The 21451-nt window shown below is 41.2% G+C and overlaps 1 protein-coding gene across 1 annotated transcript in view; it reads left to right on the top strand.

Moving 5' to 3' along the window:
• fbxl17 (F-box and leucine-rich repeat protein 17) overlaps window positions 1-21451 on the top strand; it is a 236721-nt gene that overhangs the window by 65948 nt on the left and 149322 nt on the right. Inside the window, exon 7 of the mRNA XM_028578848.1 lies at window positions 10782-10889. Within this exon, the coding sequence (XP_028434649.1) occupies window positions 10782-10889 (108 nt within the window). The remainder of the gene's footprint in view (window positions 1-10781; window positions 10890-21451) is intronic.

The following is a 21451-nucleotide window of genomic DNA, read 5'->3' as shown; positions in this document are numbered from 1 at the left end:
GGCGTAGGGGGGTGTTTAAGAGCAGCCTGTCCTGTCTTAGCTTAAGTGTGTGCGCAAACAAAAATGACGTTCAACATTTAAACCTTCTACCATTGAAGGGTTGTATCATGTCCGCCATGTCTGTATATTAAATACTGCTAAAAAGAACCTTTAGACATGAATGTAGTATAATTAGATAGTGATGCCAATGCACCGAGTCACTTTCAGAACTTTAAGCTTCATTAAATCAAAATGAATTCTTGGGAATAGTATTTAATTTACTTTGAAGACTTGATGGAGACAGAAGCACCTCTAATACGTTTCAGAGGATTTCCTGCAACTGGCAATGAAGTGACTTCTTATGCAAAGCCGTTGGATAGGCATGCAGATGGATTGTTAATAGAATGTGTTGCAGTGTATTCAGTAATCATTATTAATCTGTGTGTCGGCGGATTCTTAGTCAGCTCGGCCCAGTGTTCATAAAGCTCGGTTAATTAGACTGATTGATTAGGCGGTGGTGATTCAGAACTCATCACGGCTCCTCATCCTGTCAGGCCCCTAATAAGATCAGATTGCTCTCATATTCACACACTCCCCTACACACACACACACACACACACACACACACACACACACACACACACACACACACACACACACACACACACTTCCCAACGGCTTGTTTGGCCTGTCATTCCACCTCTCCATCTTTCTCACCACCTGTCTGTCACATCCATATTCAGATGGGATTTACAGGCATGGCAGAGGCAGCCAAGCTTGCCAAAGCAATACACTAAAGACTAGAAGTTACATTATGTTAACATTTCAAGATTGCTAATCTCTCATTCCCCCTCTCCCTCCTCCCCCTCTTCCTCTCCTTTGTCTTTCATCCCTCCTGTGTTCCTGTCTCATCACGTCTCATAAATATCAATAGTCCCTCTGTTTAGCCAAGGGAAACATCTCACTGGATAGTTGGAGAACAGTAACCTCACATCTGGCTGGACTCAACATGTGTCTTTCTGTTTGCCTGTGTGAATGTTTTCATGACTGTATATGAGAAAGCACATCGCATATCTTTATTTTTTCTTTTCTTTTTTAAAATGTTAATCGGCTTTGCTAAAGCTTTTGTTGCTCGTCTCTGTGAGGCTTTTCTGATCAATAAACATGCGTAGCTCCAAGCAAACCGCCCTGCACTCAGTGCACGGTTCCTGCTCATCAGCACAGAGACAGCACAGTAAAGAGACTCTCCCTCGCTGTAGTAAAACTTTATGACTTTCCTTGTTGCTTTTGTCTCCAGGCATCGGATATTACAGAGGTTGATAAGTATTCATTTAGATTTTTGCCAGATCACCAGTCCTTAGCGTCAATACAGCCCATCTGAGCTCTTTAAAAAGAGACAAAGTTTGGTGTGTGTGTGTGTGTGTGTGTGTGTGTGTGTGTGTGTGTGTGTGTGTGTGTGTGTGTGTGTGTGTGTGTGTGTTCAAAGGCTGTGATGAACCCACTGCAGTATCACCCCTAAGAGAGTATTTATGGGGAAAATGATTACCTTGGAAAGAACAGAACTTTGATGAAAATCGTCCCACTTCAATTTGCACATCGCAGGCCTGAAGTTGGCGTCCTTGTTTATGGGTAATATTGGAAATCTCTAAAACTGCACAGAGTAATTCAGTAACTGAGAGCTTTCATAAAGACATGATATTCAGTGGCCCGAGTTTTATCGTCTGTGTTACTGTGAAATAGTAGTGTAAGATACTTTTGTTTAAAACTGCTCCAAGGACTTGGATGTTGTTGTGACGGGAGGTTTTTCTTCATCTTCTTTGTTTCTAAGGTTTCTTCATCACAGCAGGTCGGAAAAGTTGCACCTTGTTTAATTTGTAAACGTTCATGAAGATTATGTGGGCATAACGGATGTTCATTCATATCAATAAACAGGGTAAAATGTGCCAAAGCCCAGTATTAGGGATGCTAATTTATATCATTAGGCCTGACCTAATGAATGGAGCCTTTGAGTCCTACCCTCACCCTAAGCAGATCTTTCATCAGGATCTACTTGGAATCTGCTTAGGCTAAACTACATTTTCAATTCAATTCAATTTTATTTATAGTATCAAATCATAACATAGGTTATCTCGAGACACTTTACAGATAGAGTAGGTCTAGACCACACTCTATAATTTACAAAGCCCCAACAATTCCAACAATTACAGTAATTCCCTCAAGAGCAACAAGTGCGACAGTGGCGAGGAAAAACTCCCTCTTGGGAAGAAACCTCGGACAGACCCAGGCTCTTGGTAGGCGGTGTCTGACGGGCCGGTTGGGGGTGTGATGAACAGTGGCAATAATAGTCACATTAATAATGGAACAGTGACTGGATGTAGCGGGAAGCTGCAGGGTTCAGCAGGAAGCAGCATGACATTGCAGGGCACCGCTGAGCTCAGCAGGGAGTGCAGCAGGACCACGGCGACAGCTGGAACCAGGATCTTGGTGCCAACGTTCTCCAAGGAAATACGCTGGGGGGAAAAACAAAAGGACTCCGGGGAGTAAACTCCCCAGAAGCTGGGATTAGTAACAAGCATTTCTGGGACGGGATACACACAAATAGTAATAGTAATAGTAATAGAAAGGGAGAGGAGAGAGCAGCTCAGTGTGTCAAAGGAAGGAAGGAAGTCCCCCGGCAGTCTAGAACTATAACAGCGTAACTAAGAGAGACAGGTCATAAGGAGAGGTAACTTTTTCGGGCTTAGAACTCTCCCCCTGCCAGATCGGGCTTGGCTGGCCTGCCTCCCTCTACTTTGTTATGTATTATTAATCTAACAATTATGAAGAGAAGCAGGTGGGCCAGTTAGGTGAACACTGCAACTCCTCACTCCCTAACTATAAGCTTTATCAAATAGAAGAGTTTTAAGTTCATTCTTGAAAGCGATTACAGTTTCTGCCGCCCGAACCCAGATCGGGAGCTGGTTCCACAGGAGAGGAGCCTGATAGCTGAAGGCTCTGGCTCCCAGTCTACTTTTAGAGACTCTAGGTACCACAAGTAACTATGCATTCTGGGAGCGCAGTGCTCTAGTGGGACAATAGGGTATTAGGAGCTATTCTAGATATGATGGTGCTAGACCATTTAGAGCTTTATAGGTCAAGAGAAGGATTTTAAACTCAATCCTGGATTCAACAGGAAGCCAGTGCAGAGAAGCTAATACAGGAGAAATATGATCTCTTTTCTTAGTTCTTGTGAGAACACGCGCTGCAGCATTCTGGATCAGCTGGAGAGTCTTAAGGGACTTATTTGAGCAACCTGACAGTAAGGAATTACAATAGTCCAGCCTGGACGTAACAAATGCATTGACTAGTTTTTCAGCGTCGTTTTGAGACAGGATATTCCTAATTTTGGCAATGTTACGAAGATGAAAAAAGGCTGTTCTTGAGGTTTGTTTTAGATTGGCATTAAAGGATATATCCTGATCAAAAATAACTCCTAAATTTCTGACAGTAGTGCTGGAGGCCAGGGCAATACCATCCAGAGTAGCTATGTCTTTACATCTGTTGGCCCAACTGGTTTAATAGGCAGATTCATCTGAATGTTATGCCCGCTCAGCTGTCCAACCACCATCACTACACTACCACTAGTCTTAACAAATAGCCACTAATTAGCAACGCATCTGGCATCAGAAACTTTTACACACATGAATCATGTCTGTTGATCTGTCTTACAAACAAAAATAAATTCAATATGAAGGTTAGTGTACTGTAAGGCCGTGTTCAGACAGATAATAGCACTATGTGAAAAAACGCAGCCCCCTCAGTCATTTGAATAGAACAGCTGTATTGCCCATTGGGTTGCTGACGCAAAAGGCTCTGGATAACGAAACGCTTAAACCTGGCTCAATTTCTGCAGTAATGCAATGCACTGCCATTAGGCAAGGTGCTGTGGTGGCCAATCAAAAGTGTGTAAGCACATATTCCTGGAAGACTACTTTGTAACGTAAATGCTTTCCAAAGTTGTAAAAAAAAAGGTGTTTTAGTGTCTGTAAATCCCGCCCCCCTCCATGTTAGTGTATAGGACAACAAAAAAATCAAAGTACACCTCAAATAATATCCCCCCAAAAATGGTTTCTGTCATTTTAGAGAATGAACTGAGTTCTGATCACACTGATGTATGTTCAAGTGTTTTTCTGATGAATTGTTTTATTTTTTTATAAGTTATTTGATGCTATAAAAATGGGATGAAACGTCATGATTGACAGCTGTGATTGACTCGATTGGTCAGGCAGGTGTATGGGCCAAAATTAATACTTTTAAAAACAAAAAAACAAACATCTAGATGACTATCTAGAAGACCTTTGCAGTCTACACTTGAGTTGCACCAAGGAAAGGCTGCATCCTTTCCTTGGTGCACATGACCAAATTCTTCATGTTGTTGAATCCTTAAAGCTTAGCAACGTAATGATGCTATCTACTCTTGTTATTGCTGGCAACCAGTAAAATGTAACTTAGGCTGAATTGTTTCTGAATGGGCAACTTCCAAACTCTCTCTCTCAGGTTTTTGGCTGGTCACCCATCAGCCACAACTGGATGGGAGGTCTATCGAGGATCGACTAGCTCCAGTTGGCAATGAAAGAAAAAAAGTTTAAAAGTTCAGTAGTTGTGTGGCCGGGGTGGCTCAGTGGTAGAGCAGGCACACATATACTGAGAGGTTTATGCCACGACGCAGAGGTCCAGGTTTTGAATCCGACCTGTGACAATTTCCTGCATGTCTCCCCCCTCTTTTTCCCCTTTCTCACCTAGCTGTCCTGTCTGCCTGTCAATCTTAAATTTTTTTAGGGCAAATTTTATTTTTGTTATTGCTGTGTGTGTGTGTGTCTGTTTGAGTGTGTCGGATGAATGAGTTTTTTTGTGGATGTGTGTTTATGTGATTGTGTATCAGAGTTTCAAACATAGACAAATGAGAGTGTGCCTGCCCTCCACACAATCCCTGCCATCTCTCTCACTGATGAAACCAGCTTCGCGTGTGTGTGTGTGTGTGTGTGTGTGTGTGTGTGTGTGGATCACGCACAAAGTAAGAAATTAAAGAAAGACAGAAGACAATTAATGATGTGAGGGATAGTGTATTCTTGCTGGGTTGTTTTATTGGTGAGAATTGGACAGTTTTTTTGTTAGTTTTATTATTATTTTTTGGGGCTTTTCCGCCTTTAGGACAGCTTGGTGAGAAAGGGGAGAGAGAGGGGGAAGACATGCAGGGAATCGTCACAGGTCCAAATCGAAACCTGGACCTCTGCATCGAGGCACAAACCTCACAGTATATGTGCGCCTGCTCTACCCACTAAACCAACCCGGCCACAGAATCGGCCAGTTTTTAATTGAGGGAGGGATGTAAAACTTTGGTAGGTGGGAGGGAGAAAACTATTGAACAAAGGATGAAAGGGATGAATGGCAATCTGCTCTGGTTTTTCTCTATCTACATCTCTTCTGCCTGTTCGTTGAGATGGAGTCAAATGAGTCGTATGATAGACGATATTGACAAGCCTAAATGCCCTTATTGGATGAGAAGTGGCCCCTGGGTGCTGCCCCAGCGTTTTGTAAGAACAGACCGCCAGACAAAAACCACACACTCACATACAGCATTACCCCTTTTTGCTACCACAGCACTCTCAACAATTACCTTCCAGCTCTTTAAGACACACACACACACACACACACACACACACACACACACACACACACACACACACACACACACACACACACACACACACACACACACACACACACAGGCTATCTTTATGACTGTAGCATTTCCACCATTCCAGCCCACTTTTTTCTGCTTTCCTTACCTCCTTCACCCAGAGACCATTAAACCAGATCACTTCTTAAAGGCTTTAAGGCCTCTCTTGGCTAGCCACTTCTTCTCCAAAGCCCTGCCATGTCTCTTTTCATGTTTTTAAATCAAAGTGCATGAAAGGTTGAGGGAAAGGAGGGGCTAGCAAAGAGAAATTTGGGCCAGGTTTTGTGTTTGTGGGTTGGAGACAAATCGTAGTTACAAACCCATATGGTTGGTCACACACACACACACACACACACACACACACACACACACACACACACACACACACACTTAATTTGATATGGTACATGCCCTCCTGGCCTGTTCTGCTCTGGTGGGATTTTATTTTTTCTCCTCTGTCCCCTCTCACCTGCTGAGAGTTACTGTAGCTGTGAAACCTGCTCTCTTTCCTTTTTGTCTCTTTTGCTTTCACAAGTGTATACATGCACGCACGCACGCATACACGCATACACACATGTTCGTTTGCTTCCCTCGCTGACGGTTTTGATTTAAGTAGCACAGCGTGTGCGTAGATTTTTGATTCTGCTGGTAGTCAACCTGAAAATGTTTTCCTTGATGGTTTTTTGGCCGAGGCCGTGTTGGGAGGAGCTCTGGCCAGCTCACTTCACCTGCCAGCTGCTTAGCTTGGACTAGTCCTTCTGGAGGTTTTTATTTTTACCTTCCAAGTTTCATACTCAAAAAGACAACTCCGCTTTACTCCCCCCCAATCTCCACCTGGCCCAGCAGATCAGGTTCCATATGCATCAGTGTCTCAGAGTGCTGACTCACCTTCAGTTAATCTTTTCTAACTGCAGGGAGTTGTGTGGTAGGTCCAAACCTGAGGTGCAGAATTTTAAGGTGCATCCAGTTATTGATTGCTCTGAAAAAAATTTCTGTACAAAGCCAGCAAGTACAGTGAGTTTCTACAACTGGTACACACAGCTCTGTGTATGAACAGTTCTGTTTTGGGTGAAAGTTTTATTACTTTTTGTAAAAGGCTTGAAATACAGATGGAAGGTGGGAGGATTATGTTCAACCATATACAACTCCCTCACAAACTCAACATTTCCTCAACATCCCCACTGTTGTTAAAAAGAACTGAAAAAGAACTTATACTGTGTGCAATGCATTTGTGAACTTCACCTGACTGCATGACAATCCAGAAGTTCATATATTAAGAATATTATGAGTCTACAGCCACACTAGCAGCTGTGTGAGGGTATTCTTAGGCACAGCTGTGGTTTGAGCTAAATGCTAACATGCTCACAGTGACAATGCCAGCACGCTAATGTTCAGCTGATATAATGTTTACCATGTTCCTCATCTTATTTCAGCCTGTAAGCATGCAAACGTTTAGCTAATTAGCACAAAACACAAAGTACAGTTGAGGCTACTTTGCAAGTATTTGGTCATAAACCAAAGTATTAAAACTTTAACCTTATGGGGGCGCTAGAAGAAAAGTTACAGGAAGTCTAGTCTATATACGACGTTTCATTTAAGGGATCATTCCGGTGTCGCCGGAGGTTCCGCCGGATTTTCCTCATTTTCGGCCAGATGTCCCTCACCTTCCGCTTTCTTTGTGTTGGCATTCTAAACTCCGGGCGATATAGGAAACATCCTCCTAGCTAAAACTGACAGTCAAATTATATTTTATCTTTTTTTTTTATTAGAATTCTCGTCACATACTCGACAGCCATTTTAACTCCAAAGCTTGCCTCCCTACGTGTACATGTTCCACCAAAACAAGTTCCTTCCCGAGCAGAGGCACTGTTGCTGCGTCCAGCACTTGGCCCAAGACGATTTTGATTGGTTTAAAAAAAATGCCAATAAACCAGAGCACGTTTTTCTCCTATCCAGTAATGTTGTGTGGACTAGCCAGACGTTCCTCCGCAGCACTGTGGAGATAGGTCTGTCAATGCGAGACTATAGGAAGTTCAAAGTGATTTAAAATTCATAAAGCTGAGCATGGCAAATAAAATGGTACAAAGCATCAATGCCCTCCCCTGACCGAGAACACAACTTGAATTGAAAGAAATTCATTTCAATTTGTGTTTTTGGGCAGAATAAAAGTATTAACCTAAAATATTTTAGACAAAATGTCATACAGTAGATGGTACCACTATCTTGTTCATTGCTGCTCAAAACTTGCTGCTAAAATTTCCACTGCCTCAACTGCGACTGGTCACTTTCCTTTATGAACCGTTTTGCACTTTACAAGCACTTTGGCTCCTTTATGATAAGGTGAGAAACATACCTTTGAGCTTCACCAGAGTTATATGAAGGTGTTTTAGCCAGATAAGCCATACTTGGTGAAAGATAAATGGACACCTTGTTCTTTCTTTTCGTGAAGGGGGGGAGGAAGGCAGTGAGACAGGGTGTAATAGAAAGACAGAGGGAGAGGCAACATTAGAGTGAGATATATGGACAAGTATAGTAATCAGTAAAGAGCAAGGCTTACAAGTAGTGGTGTGATCAGTGTTACTAGGTAGGGCGTCAAATGGATCTATGAACACACCAGGCTGTGGCTGAACAGAAGTGAGGCTTTGTGTCCCTGGCGAGCTAGAATCTCTAAACCTCTCTCTTGTGATCAATTTTCTTTACAAAGCTCTGTGTTCAAAATCTGGCCATCTTTTAAAGTGCTCATATTATGCTTTTTGGCTTTTTCCCTGTCCTTTATTGTTATATATCTTTTTTTGTGCATGTTATAGGCTGGTTAAGTGAAAAACCCCGAAGTCTCCCACAGAAAAACACTGTTCACAAACTGTTCGAAACAGCTCTATTGTAGTCCAGCCTTTACTTCTGTGACGAACGCGCGTCATTTTGAGTCACTTTGTAACACACTTTATAATGCACGCCTAGCTGCTAGTGTGGCACGCCCTCAAACCATGCTAGTTAAGCGGAGACCCGAAGAGTTCAGATAGTTGTATTGCCATGTCCAGGAAACAGTGCAGAATTAAAACGCTAAGTATGAAAGACCAATTTGTTAACATTTAAATAACTTACTCCAGTCTAGGTTGTACGGCTGAGCCAAAGCCATAGGTTACTGGCTGAAGCGGGTTTGTTTTGGATCATTTGCTTGTCAGGCCCCGCCCTACTCTCCTTCTGACTGGCTAGTGGTCCTTACCTAGCTACAGCGCATGTGCGAATCCCAACAAAGATTGAACAGAAGTGAGATGCCTAGCTCTGTAGCTAAAACAGAGAGCTCAAAACAGGGTGAAAAGAGGAGCTGCAGCAATGTGCAGTACAACAAAAATATGGCATTTTTTGAAAATCAAACCATGTAAACCTATTCTGGTACAACCTCAAAATACAATTATGAACCTGAAAATGAGCATAATATTAACAGGTACAAACAAAATAAAACAAAATGATGATCATAAAAGCAAAACTGTTGTTCCAGGCACGCTTATTGAATTATGTAATACTCTATAAATCAATGGTTTAGCAGCCATTACAATTTTAGAGATCTGTCTTATTCTGATCTGTAACTGTACAACATTTCTGTTGTTGTACAGCTAAACACTACAACTCCAGTCTAACTGGCCAATGAATTATCTTGTCAACGTTCAGTAAACACAGTTCCTTAGGAGGAGCAGTGGTTGATACACTGTTTGGAAACCTTGCTGCATTATGGCTAATGATTGTTAGACTGTTCAGAATCACCATTTTGCATCAGAAACAGAAGAATGAATAAGGAAATCCAAACACAACCAACACAACTAGCACATATGTAATTGCACATTTAAGATAATGAGTTTCATTTAGCTCTACAGAAATGCTTTGTAATTTAGTTGTCTTTTGTACGGTAAGTGTGTCTGAGAAAACAAGTGATTATGCCGGAATAGTTTCTAATTATTGTTTTAATGTTACCTTAATGGTACATAGACATTGTTTACAATATGCTTCTTTTGTCTCCTTGTATTCAAGTGTTACTTCCGAATTTCTCTGCTCTCAGTATTTCGTATTTAACGTTACAACAGTAACGTTCAGGCACGTTATGTTACTTCCATTTACTGTTCAAAACATGTCAGAGGTAGATTTCAGTCCAATTGCACTTTGTCAGACTTTTATTTTTAAATATGTTTAAATTGATAAGGAAAGGTTTTAATGCATCCATCACTAGTTGATGTGCTTTTTGCATTTATTCAAATGTAATTAGTGCTGACTTGCTTTTAGGGAATTTCATAACAAAACATTGAAGATTTTGACAGGGATGCCTAAAAAAGGGTTTTTTTTGTTCTCTAATGTTCTTTCATGTTTGTTGTTCTTTGTTTTCCCAGTTAATCACAGCTTAGAGTCAATTCTCTCTGTTCTGTCTCTCTTCTTCTTATCATCTTATTTTGTCTTTGTGATGGATAAAGACTTTGAGGATGCACTGAGGAGGCCTTCAGAGAAGACAAACAATCTCCCATTTATTGTTGCAGTGTTGAGTGTGATGAGGGAAGCGAAGTAGCTATCAATACCCACATTGATGACTACAGTGGAAGCTTGTGAAAATGTTCTGCTTCCCTATTGATCTCTGATCCATTATGAGCTGTTGGTAGACGGCTGGGTGAAGGATGGGGGACGGCCCATCCATCATAGGTCGACGCCCACGCTGCTTGGCAGATATGCTCTTTTAGCTGTTTTGTCAGTTATCCTCCTCCCGCTCCTCTCCTTCTGTGATCCTCCTTTTCCTCTGTTGTTCGCCAAACGCAAGACACGCAAATTACTGGCAAGTTCAGCTTTCCCCACAGACACAACTATCCAACCGAGGGAAAAAAAAAAAAAATGACTTTCAGATGTCTTTTCCTCATGAATGTCATATATTGATCCTGGAAATGTGAATGAATGAAACCTATTCAACCTGTGAATGAATTCAATCAAATTTGTATTATGCAGAAGACCCCGAACCACTTCACGAATAGTAGCTGCAACTATTTTAGCTATGAAGATGAAGAGGTTTCTTACCTGGGATACTAATGTATGCTGTTCTATTCTCCAGGTCACTGATCGGTCCGTGCGAGCGGTTGCAGAGCATTGTCCTGAGCTGCAGTTTGTTGGCTTCATGGGATGCCCGGTAACCTCTCAGGGAGTCATCCATCTCACTGCGGTAAGTATCACACACTCGTGTTTACTTAAGGTAAAAGTGAAGATAGTTCCTCCAGCACTGTTGAAAGGTTAATTTCAGTTTCACTTTTTTGAAGTATTTACTTGTACCAGTAAATGTCAACAGAAGTTTTAGCGTGACTAGGTTTTTTTTTTTTTTTCTAATCCTGTTACCGTGGGCCAGCTCTCCACGTTGCTGCCGGCCATGCATTGTCTCCAGGGGGTAAAATTAACTTTTGGAGAGTAAACTCAGGATCTCGCTGTGTTTTATCTCAGACTTAGTTTTGAAGTTATTTCGTTGTTAACTTTTAAATCTCATGAAAGCCTAATGAGATGAATCCTACTAATACTCTGCTGTTCTGACTACACCCTGCTGTTTGGATATTACCATGCTAATGAGAAGGGCGCCGTGGTTTTAAGATGTTCCGCGCCCTATAAACATGGACACACATGCACTCACACAGTGATTGCTTGGATTGAATTCACCAGGAAATACTGCACCTTGCTTTTCTTCTCATTTATTTCCTTTTCCCAGCATAACATCCATCTAGAATGTGTGTGTATGTGTGTGCGCACCTATGTGTGAGTGTGTAGTACAATTCGATATGTGTTTGATGTACTTGGGTGTACACGCAAGTAGGAACATACCCTTGTGGGCTGCGTGCGCCCATTCCTCCTCAAATGCAATTACAGTTGTGTTAATAGGACTGAGACACTCGATGCCGCGCTGCATTATTAGATTAAACAGCAGATTAATTTGTGCTCTTGGTTTTGGCCCCATATCATCTCTGCAGCCTCCGCTGACCTTGGCCAGTGTGTTGTTGACAGACAGTAATGAAGCCAGCCAGTCATAACAGCATTAGCATACCTGGAGGTGGACGCATACACATCTACCCACACGCACAGTCGCACACCTCATTATTATTTATTACAGTATTAACCAAGGTGAAGTTTTAGGAGTTCAGATGAGCCAGTTAATTATTCTGATAATATTCATATATAATGTATAGTATGTATGTATGTGTATGTATATATATATATATATATATATATATATATATATAAAAGCTGCAGTTTTGTTTGAACTAAAAAAAATAACTTTATATGTTTTGCTTTTTTTAAATTGAGGTTATGAGTTTTAACAAGACAGATACCAGAGATGGATATAGAACCATATTTTCCATCTTCACCAACTTGACAAAAATAACACACACATGCATACACACAAATGCTGCAAATATGACACAAACACACACACACACACACACACACACACACACACACACATGTAGATACCAATTATAACCCCTAACCCCTAATGCAATCCAATCCAATAAATGTTTTTTAATAAAAGTTTTGGTTAACACTCTCATAGAGGTGTTAAATTGTATTGTTTAGCATTCAGGTTAGTAGTGCGGTACAACCCCACCTTTAACTATGACCTCAATCATAAACATATCATTGAATTTATACATGTAGCGTACATTTCCGACAGTGTTAATGAAAACTCAACATTGTGAACTTCATGAACTTCATTATTTATTGAATTTCATTCGATTGTACAGGTGTTTCTAATAAAGTGGCCACTGAGTGTATTTGTAATAACTCCTTATAGAGCTATAGACCACCAACAAAATTAAAGTACAGCAATGTCAAAGATATGTGTAAGGTAGTTGGAAAACCATTACATAGTTTGTCTACGAAAGAGCACTGATGAGTGTAAAGTTTCCCTTTCAGTAAATATTATATATTCACATCCTCAACACATCCAAATTCACTGATGGGTGTGTTCAGAACAGAAACAGTTTAGAAACAAGATGCCCCAACTCTGGGGAGTAATTGCCTGTATCTGTGTCACAAGGGTATTGCCACTGCCACGCCTCTTTAGGAGACTAGCGGCAGGTCCTGAGTGTATTGATGATTGTATGATGATGTATTTCAATGGGATAAGTTATTGTGAACACAGATTAGTAAATCAGTAAATATTGGATCCATTTTTCACAAGCCATATATCTCCCAAACATTCTTTCACTCAAATGGCATTTTTCAGACTGAAAAATCAGACCGAGACCTATTTCTGTCTCAGCAACAAACTCTCGGGAGATCTGGCAACACAGATAGGCGAAAGTCAACCAACTGTATGAAGGCCACCGATAACAACTTAGTTTTGTATCGCTAAATATGGCTTTTAGCTAAATAAATATACAATGTTGGCAAAAGAAAATATGAATACATTATGCTATTATAACTTTCCATCCATCCTCATGACGTTCACTACACCTACAAACAAGGCCACGCCCAGTTGGGAGACAGAAAGTGTCTACCGTTTCATACCATTGGGGCAGCGGTAATCTTTAGTTATAGAGAATCTTTGGTCAAAAGTGTTACACCTAACAGATATAATACAGATTTAGAGTTAACTCATATCTCTTAGTTTCTGTCATTTGAGCCATCATTTCTGTGAGTCCCTCCCTGCCTCTGTCTCTCTACTTCCTCTCTCCTTCCCTTATAATCTCTGACAGTAATTATCTCGTTTAGCAGTTGATTCCTCTTCTCATTCATTCCCGCTTGGTCCCATCCAGTGTCGATTGAAAATCATATTCTTGCGTTTAAAATCGTTGCATTTCTGATGACTCCGTGGACCTGCATGCGATTTCAGGACTGCAGTGCTCCTTGCTTGTTCGATTATCACACACTCCCTCCCACTTCTTTTCTTCCTCTATTGCTCTCTCTCTCTCTCTCTCTCTCTCTCTCTCTCTCTCTCTCTGTGATAATCTTCCCAACCACCTCACTTGCTATTCAGCTATCACCAGAAAAAAAACGAGAGAAAATCCATTACTTTTATTAACTTCTCTCATACACACTCATTTCAGATTAATATTTTTTTTGTACCGACCTCACAAATTAGTGTATGAGGAAATCAATTCAAATTGTATTTTCTTAATCAAGTGAGCTGATGGTTGAAATAGGCCACCCATGGTGCCGAGCTCAATGCAGATGGTCTGTAGAGTAACTGTAAAGCTGTGGCATTTATGCTCCTCTAATGGCTTTTCAGTGTTTCAGTCCTACAGGAGCTGTGTGGTTTCCCTGTGATGTGCAACACAACTCAATATTTGTAGCCAGGCGCCGTTTGATAATCATCATCTTGTTAGCGACTAAAAGGCAAAGGCAAGATTTCTGCTGGCTGGCTGAAAGAATAAAGCCTGCTGATCGAAAAACAATCTTTCTAACACTTTCCTTACTTGTTGGAAATCAAACATTACACATGGCTTTAGATGTCAAAACAAAAACTGAGATGATTTTAAGCTCTAACATGTCTCTGATGTGGGCTTTTGCTGTGCTAGGGATACACTGTACATTTTTATTTATGGTGTTGAGATTGGAGCTCAAAGCTAGCTCAAAGCTATCTCGACATTAATAATAGTTTTATTGATAAGGCCTGTCACAAGGCTGTGTAATGGATACAAAACAAGTTGGGGTGGAGGCTTTGTGTGTGTCCCAGAGCTTTCAGTGATTTGGCGCTCTCTCTCAGCAGCTAATTTGAGAACTTTATGTGTTTTCTTGTGTATGAGATTAATCATTCTCCTAATTCAGTATTAGGGGGTTCATCCTTTAGTCATGCCTGTGACAAGCCAAATACTGTAGGTGGAAGTGTCGCTGGCCGTTATTTAAAGGGTGGAAGGCTTCACTCTGTGTGTGTGTGTGTGTGTGTCTTTAAAGAAATGGACTTGTGTGTATTTTAGAAGGGGACAACGTACTGTACTGTATTATCTATGCTCTCCCTCTGCTTCTCAGGCATCCTCGATCACACCAACCAACAGAGTCATTATCCATCTCTTTGAACAGTGTTGTTACCGGTTTACATCTCTTCCTCTGTCCAGTCTCTTTCTGCGCTTGGTCATTGTCACTCTCTCTATGTATATCCTTTACTCTCTCTTTTACTCTTGTGTGCTCTCTCTCTCTCTCTCTCTCTCTCTCTCTCTCTCTCTCTCTCTTTCTTTCTTTCTTTCTTTCTTTCTTTCTTTCTTTCTTTCTTTCTTTCTTTCTTTCTCTCTCACACCCTCTTCTCTCTCCATCTTCCTGTCAAGCGGTGCTCTTTTCTTCTGGTAGTGATTAAGTCCAAGGTCGGCTCTATCAGAGAGCCAGTGTTTGAGAGCAGCTCTGAGTGCCAGAGAGCCTTCATTCCCCAAGCCTTAGATGTCCCACTGATGGCTTCCCTTTGCTTGTCATGCCTACCCACAATGCCCCTCCTCATAGATCAGCCTATCGCTGCCCTAAGACACTGTGGGCCTCAAAATGCCTTTTTTGTGTGTACAAGTTCCCACTCCCGAGAGAGAGAGAGAGAGAGAGAGAGAGAGAGAGAGAGAGAGAGAGAGAGAGAGAGAGAGAGAGAGAGAGAGAGAGAGAGAGAGAGAGAGGAAGGAGGCCAAAGACATAACAAATGGAGGGACTGTTGAAGAATGTGTCAGAGATGAAAAGAGGTATATTTGGAGACTGTAATAGCTATGTGTTGTCTCTCTGAAGTGCAGAACTTGGATGTTTCTGGTCTTAATTTTAGGTCTTGTAGATTAATTCAGCCGTGCCGCTCCAGTGCTTTTGTTGTTCTTCTCCAGAAAAAAGTTAGGACCTTTGATAAATGCTCTCTAAATTTGACAGAATTGGGCTGTGGGTAATACCTCATTCTCTCTGTGTGTTTATGAGCAAATAAAACAGTCTGGTTTATGACAGGGAAGCTATTTAATTCCATAACCAGAATCATATGGCCTATCCATCCTGGTGGCTCAGTGAAGCAGCATGTACTCGCAACATCCTAAGTTAAAATTTGGCTCACAACCTTTAAAGGTCCAATGTGTAGGAATTTCTTCCATCTAGCGTTGAGATCATATATCGCAATCAACTCTCTCGCACCACGAAGTTCAAAGTACGTTTTACAACTACGGTAGCCTCTTGCTCTTTTCAATATCCTTTTTTCTTTTTCTGGGCAAATAAGAAGACTCCTGTTCCTGAAATTTGGATTTTGAATACGTGTAGTCCTCCATGTTTCCTTCTTCAAACTTGCTGGGGCTGGGAAGCTACGATAGCCATTAGCAGCATTAGCAGCACCTGTGAGTTTATCATGTGACAGCGAAAACGCGAAAGGTGGAGCAGTATGTCCTGTATGTCCCTTACCGGCTAACGTATTTCAAGATGGCGCATGAATATGGAGTGTCTACCCCAGTTCATGCCAATGCAAATGTAAAATGTCCAGCCAAACGGAATACTTGGAATTGATGGTGGTGGTAAATATTCATGAGTTTGTGAATGGGCAACACAGATTTTGATAATGAACAACTAAACACATTACACACTGGACCTTTTAAAGAAAAGGAAAAAAACTGAAAAACATAAGAAATGTTATTTATTTTTTCCAAATTGCCATGACCACAGGTTGGTAAAGAGGTTTTTTTTACACAGAAAAGGCTAAGATAAAGGTCTTCACCCACTGTCATTTCCACACCTTCCACTCCACCACTCCCTCCCCATGTAGGATGAGTGGTGTCTGGCTTTGCTGTAGTCTGCTGGCCCCTTATCTCCTCCCTCTGACTGGAGCACAGAAAATACATAATCACAGTGCCCTGTATCACACTGATAACCCCCAACACAAAAAAAGAGAAGTAAGTGTATGTGTGTGTGTACCTTTTCCTATGTACAAATTTGTGTGTGACTGTGTACATGTGCATTGTGTCTCAGCGGTGCTGGAGTGGATAAAGGGGAAACGAAGGAGCAAAGGGGATTTGGAGGAAGAAAGGTAATGGGGTTGTGGGGGTCGCAAAATGAGTCAAAATTGTAATAATAATTTTCTCTCACTGCTGTATGAAGGAGATTGGGGGATTTATGAATATAATGAGCAGAGAAGAGCCTAAGGATGATTTGTGTCTCCTGCAAGAGTAATTGAAGAATAATTCATTTGGCTCTAAGACTTTTAACCCAGAGACAGACAGAGATAGAGAGGTTTTTGACCTCTGGGGTGGGGGATATCATGTCTCATTATGGGCCCAACTAGTGCCACTGTACTGTGACTGTCATCCAGTGCTGTCAGACTGGCTCGTGCTTGTGTTTGTGAGTGTGTATGTGCGTGCCTATGCGGTCATTCGGCTTAGAGCGCCAGAGAGAGAAACCAACGCTCTCTCTATCTCCTCGAGCCTTTCCTCGCCACTGAGTTTGTTATCAACACCAACACATGCAGGATTAGCGACTGTAAGGGAGAAAGGGAGAGAGAAAAATGGGGTAGGAGAGGGAAAATAAGTGATAGACAGTAGATGGGCACAAGACAGATAAAGAGAAACAAACACACACACACACACACACACACACACACACACACACAAGGATCAGCTCACTGGTCCATGACTGATGCAGACAATGTATTTGTGATACCAGACCCATGGCCTTTCCAGTTTTTGCCTCAGTCCTTGTTCAAATATTCATATCACTCTGTCTGCACAGGCCTCTACGTATTTATGTGTGTTTATGTTTTTGTGTGTGTGTGTGTGTGTGTGTGTGTGTGTGTGTGTGTGTGTGTGTGTGTGTGTGTGTGTGTGTGTGTGTGGGGGGGGTTGCGTGTGATTTAGGCTTACCGCAGAAGGATTGTCTCGACACAGCTTTCTCCTGTCTGACTGAATTGTCTGGGATGCTCCGATATGAGAGATGGGGGAAAAGAAAAAAAAGTGTGTATGCATGAGTGCGCACTTGTGTTCACCTAGTGACACTGCTGCCATCCGTCTCACCTTTTCGCCCCCGCCTCATCGAGTCTCACACAGTCTCCAACACATGCGGACAGCTGAGCAAAATGTGTCAGGGCCACAATGCCACCTCAACAACATCCTGTGACTTTGACTTCTTGCTCAGGACTTTGAATATTACTTCAAAGTGAAGTCTAAACTTCTACCTGCATTGTTGAGAGGATTTAAGCTTGTCTCTACTCATCTTTGCCGGTCTGAGAATGGAAAGTTCCCACCGTTGCGGCTGTTATTTCTTGCATGCATGTTTTTTTTTGTGTGTGTGTGTGTATTTTCCACAGTAGGACATATATTTTCGTTGACTAAACTCACATACTAAATGTTGAAGTGGTTATAAATTAACTACAGCAGCAATGAAATAGCAGCTCATATTTTCCAAACCCAACATGTTCACTATTTATGAGTAAAATAATGCTCGCTCTGTCTGTGCTTTTTAAATGTCATCTAGCTGCTTGTCAGCCGGGACACTGAGGTTGAAGCCATGAACTCACGCTGCTTTGTGCCAGCGTTCAAACCATGACATCATATCCTCCGCATGGGGTCCACCAGGCCTCAACTTCCTGCTTGGCATCATGATGCTTGACGTTGTGCAAATAAATTAAGTAATAGGCAGGTAGTTATAGCTCTGTAGTCTGGCAGAGCATAAACAGGTACACACACACTCACCCACTGTGTGCCAGACTGTGACATACACTAATGTAATAAAGTGTCAAATCAACCTCTCCAAATATTGAACTCCAGCCTATGCTTGGCTGAAGGAAAACATACCTTTGAAATAGAAAGTTGAAGCAGGTGGGAGCCAAACTGCATGGAGCTCACAGATCTCCTCTGCTCATGTGGACTGAATTAATAATAACAGAAATGTCGTGCTACACCCACTTCTCAGACCAGTGCTGTTTGCTTATCCAGCTCTTGTAAAATTTCAAGTAATTGCTTTTCTCTTATCTTTGCATAAGGAGTTATGTGTTCTATATTTGAATTGATTTGAGCGGTCATCTATAAACCGAGATTCACATCCAATTTTGTTATTTTGTGAAGTTGAATAAGTCATTTTCTGCTCTATGTTTTGGGGTTTTCAGGCAGAATTGAACATTTGAATAAGAAATATAAGGTTGATTTTAAAACCTTATCAGATACATTTTAGGAGAGGTTAACTGATTTACTAGTGGTTAAGAAGTTTAAAATGATGACTTTTATTTTTCATGATTAATTGAACTACCTAAATTAGTACTATTATTTTAATGTGTCGTACATGTTTTAGTTAATGAGGGAAGAAGCCTTATGATCATTTACTAATTAAAAGTAGCCTGAAACACCATGATAATACTTTATTACAAGTCAAAATGCGGCATCCTAAATCTTGCTTGAGGCGACGAAGTACAGGAGTATTAGCAACAAAATGTACTTAAAATAAAAGTAGAGAGTGTGTGTTAATATTAAAATATTAGATCATTATTATTGGTGAATTAACATGTAAGTAGTACTTTGTACAATGTCTTATGTGGAGCCAATTATTACTGCTTCATAAACTGTTGGGTAGTTTAATTTATAACAAAGCATCATTTATTATGAACTGATTATATGTTTTGTCTGTACATTTTCAGTCTGAAAAATAACTAGTAATTATAGCTGTGAAATAAATTGAGTGGCGTAAAAAGTAAAATATTTCCATGTAGTATAGCACTTGACTTAAAGGTCCAGTGTGTAACGTGTTTAGTTGTTCATTATCAAAATCTGTGTTGCCCGTTCACAAACTTGTTTTTTTTCATGAATATTTACCTCCACCATCAATTCCAAGCATTCCTTTTGGCTGGAAATTTTACATTTGCATTCGCATGAACTGTGGTAGACGCTCCATATTCATGCGCCATCTTGAAATACGTTAGCCGGTAAGGGACATACAGGACATACTGCTCCACCTGCAAGTTTGAAGAAGGAAACGTGGAGGACCACACATATTCAAAATCCAAATTTCAGGAACAGGAGTCTTCTTCTCCGCCCAGCAAAAGAAAAAGGATATTGAAAAAAGCAAAAGACCGGCTTTTTGAAGCGTGAAGGCTGCCGTAGCTGTAATACGTACTTTCAACTGCGTGGCACGAGAAAGTTGATTGCGATATATGATCTCAACGCTAGATGGGAGAAATTTCTACACATTGGACCTTTAATATACATATATATACCACTATGGTGCATGTAAACATGTGTGCATATAGTTGTTGGAATATTCATGTAATCAGCCTTAATTTCTGTGCCATGCATGTGTGTTCACGGGCTGGGATGACACGCTGGCCTCAGAGCAGCTGGATTCTGCAGGTTTCAATGTTTTTAAGAACAGCATGAATAATTATCCAGGTGTAGCTGCCAACTCCGAGGAGACAAGACAAACTCTGCCTGGTTACAGACCTCAGCCAACGAGGAGAAAAACCTGCTGAACCCCTCACCAAATCCCCTGCTCTCTATTCTGTTGCCCCTTTTCTCTCTCATTTGCGCTCGTCACTTTTCACCTCTCTTTTCCTTCGGTTTCCATCTCTCTTTCTTTCTCTCTCTGTGCTGTGTGAATCACTCGCTTTGTCTTCCTCTCTGTCTGAAGCTTTCGTGCTACCTCCTCCTCATTTCTTTCCATTTTTTTTTCTTTTCATGCCAGTTTATTCTTGGATCGCAGAAATACACAAGCAGAAAATAAGCTGTATTATAAGTGGAAATGATTAAATAAGATTGGAAGCTTTAGAATCTTTTTACCTATGAGTCAAATTATGATAATCTGTCAACTAAGAGGAAACAAACACTGCCACTGTGGCCTGTCACATTCTGGAGGTGTGACTAATTACTGGGAGCATGGTTTTTGTGTGACTTTTCATTTCAGGGATTTGGGGGATATTTTCCTTCCAGGAGGTGTCTGCTAAACGGTGGAATTTATTTTCTCTGCAGTGGTTTTTCTACAGATGGATTAACAAAGTTACAGTCTCAGCCGTGACTCTGCCTCTTCCCTTTCATGCAGACGTCTGCTGCATTTTCAAATTGTCTTCAACCTAGCTATATTCTCAGCCAATGGAAACTCACACTGGTTGGCCTGGTTTCTCATTGGTTATCCACATCAATGGAAGTGTTACTATTGGTTGTATTAGAAATTCTACTCTAGCAGACATAAGCAGTTTTGAAGATTTGGAGAACAAGTACTACTTTTGATGTTGGGGCTTCTGAAATTTACTCCAGGCTCAATACCCATAAAAACTGAATGCAAATAACTCAGTGTGTGTGTGTGTGTGTGTGTGTGTGTGTGTGTGTGTGTGTGTGTGTGTGTGTGTGTGTGTGTGTGTGTGTGTGTGTGTGTGTGTGTGTGTGTGTGTGTGACACACAGACAGACAGACCTGCACATACAGCTCAGCCTAATTCTGCATGAATAATTTAGCACTTCGATTCAACACTGGCCACAGGAGCAAAGGACAGTTTGTGTATGCGTGTGTGTATGCGTGGGGTTTATGTGTGTTTTCGTGCACATGTGAGCATCTGTTTGCTCTATGTTAATTCACACAGTTAATAGTTTTCCCCTGTCATTAAATACCATTTTATCATGTCAGTTTAGCTGTCCCTGACAAACACCGCTGCATCCTTGACCTGTCTTTGCGCACACAAGGTGTTTTAATGTTTATTTTATTAGTAAGTATATCTAAGCGTGCCTTCACAGTATAGGTGCTCATGTACCACAAACAGACACCACAGACCTGTTTCATGTTTATTTCATGCCTAAGCAGACCTTTTATCACAAGAGGTGTGGATCCAGTTTGAG

Source organism: Perca flavescens, chromosome 5 (genome assembly GCF_004354835.1).
Source record: "Perca flavescens isolate YP-PL-M2 chromosome 5, PFLA_1.0, whole genome shotgun sequence".
Classification (NCBI taxonomy): Eukaryota; Metazoa; Chordata; class Actinopteri; order Perciformes; family Percidae; genus Perca; species Perca flavescens.
The sequence above is the reverse complement of the archived record's forward strand: the minus strand, read 5'-3'. Positions and strand labels throughout refer to the sequence as shown.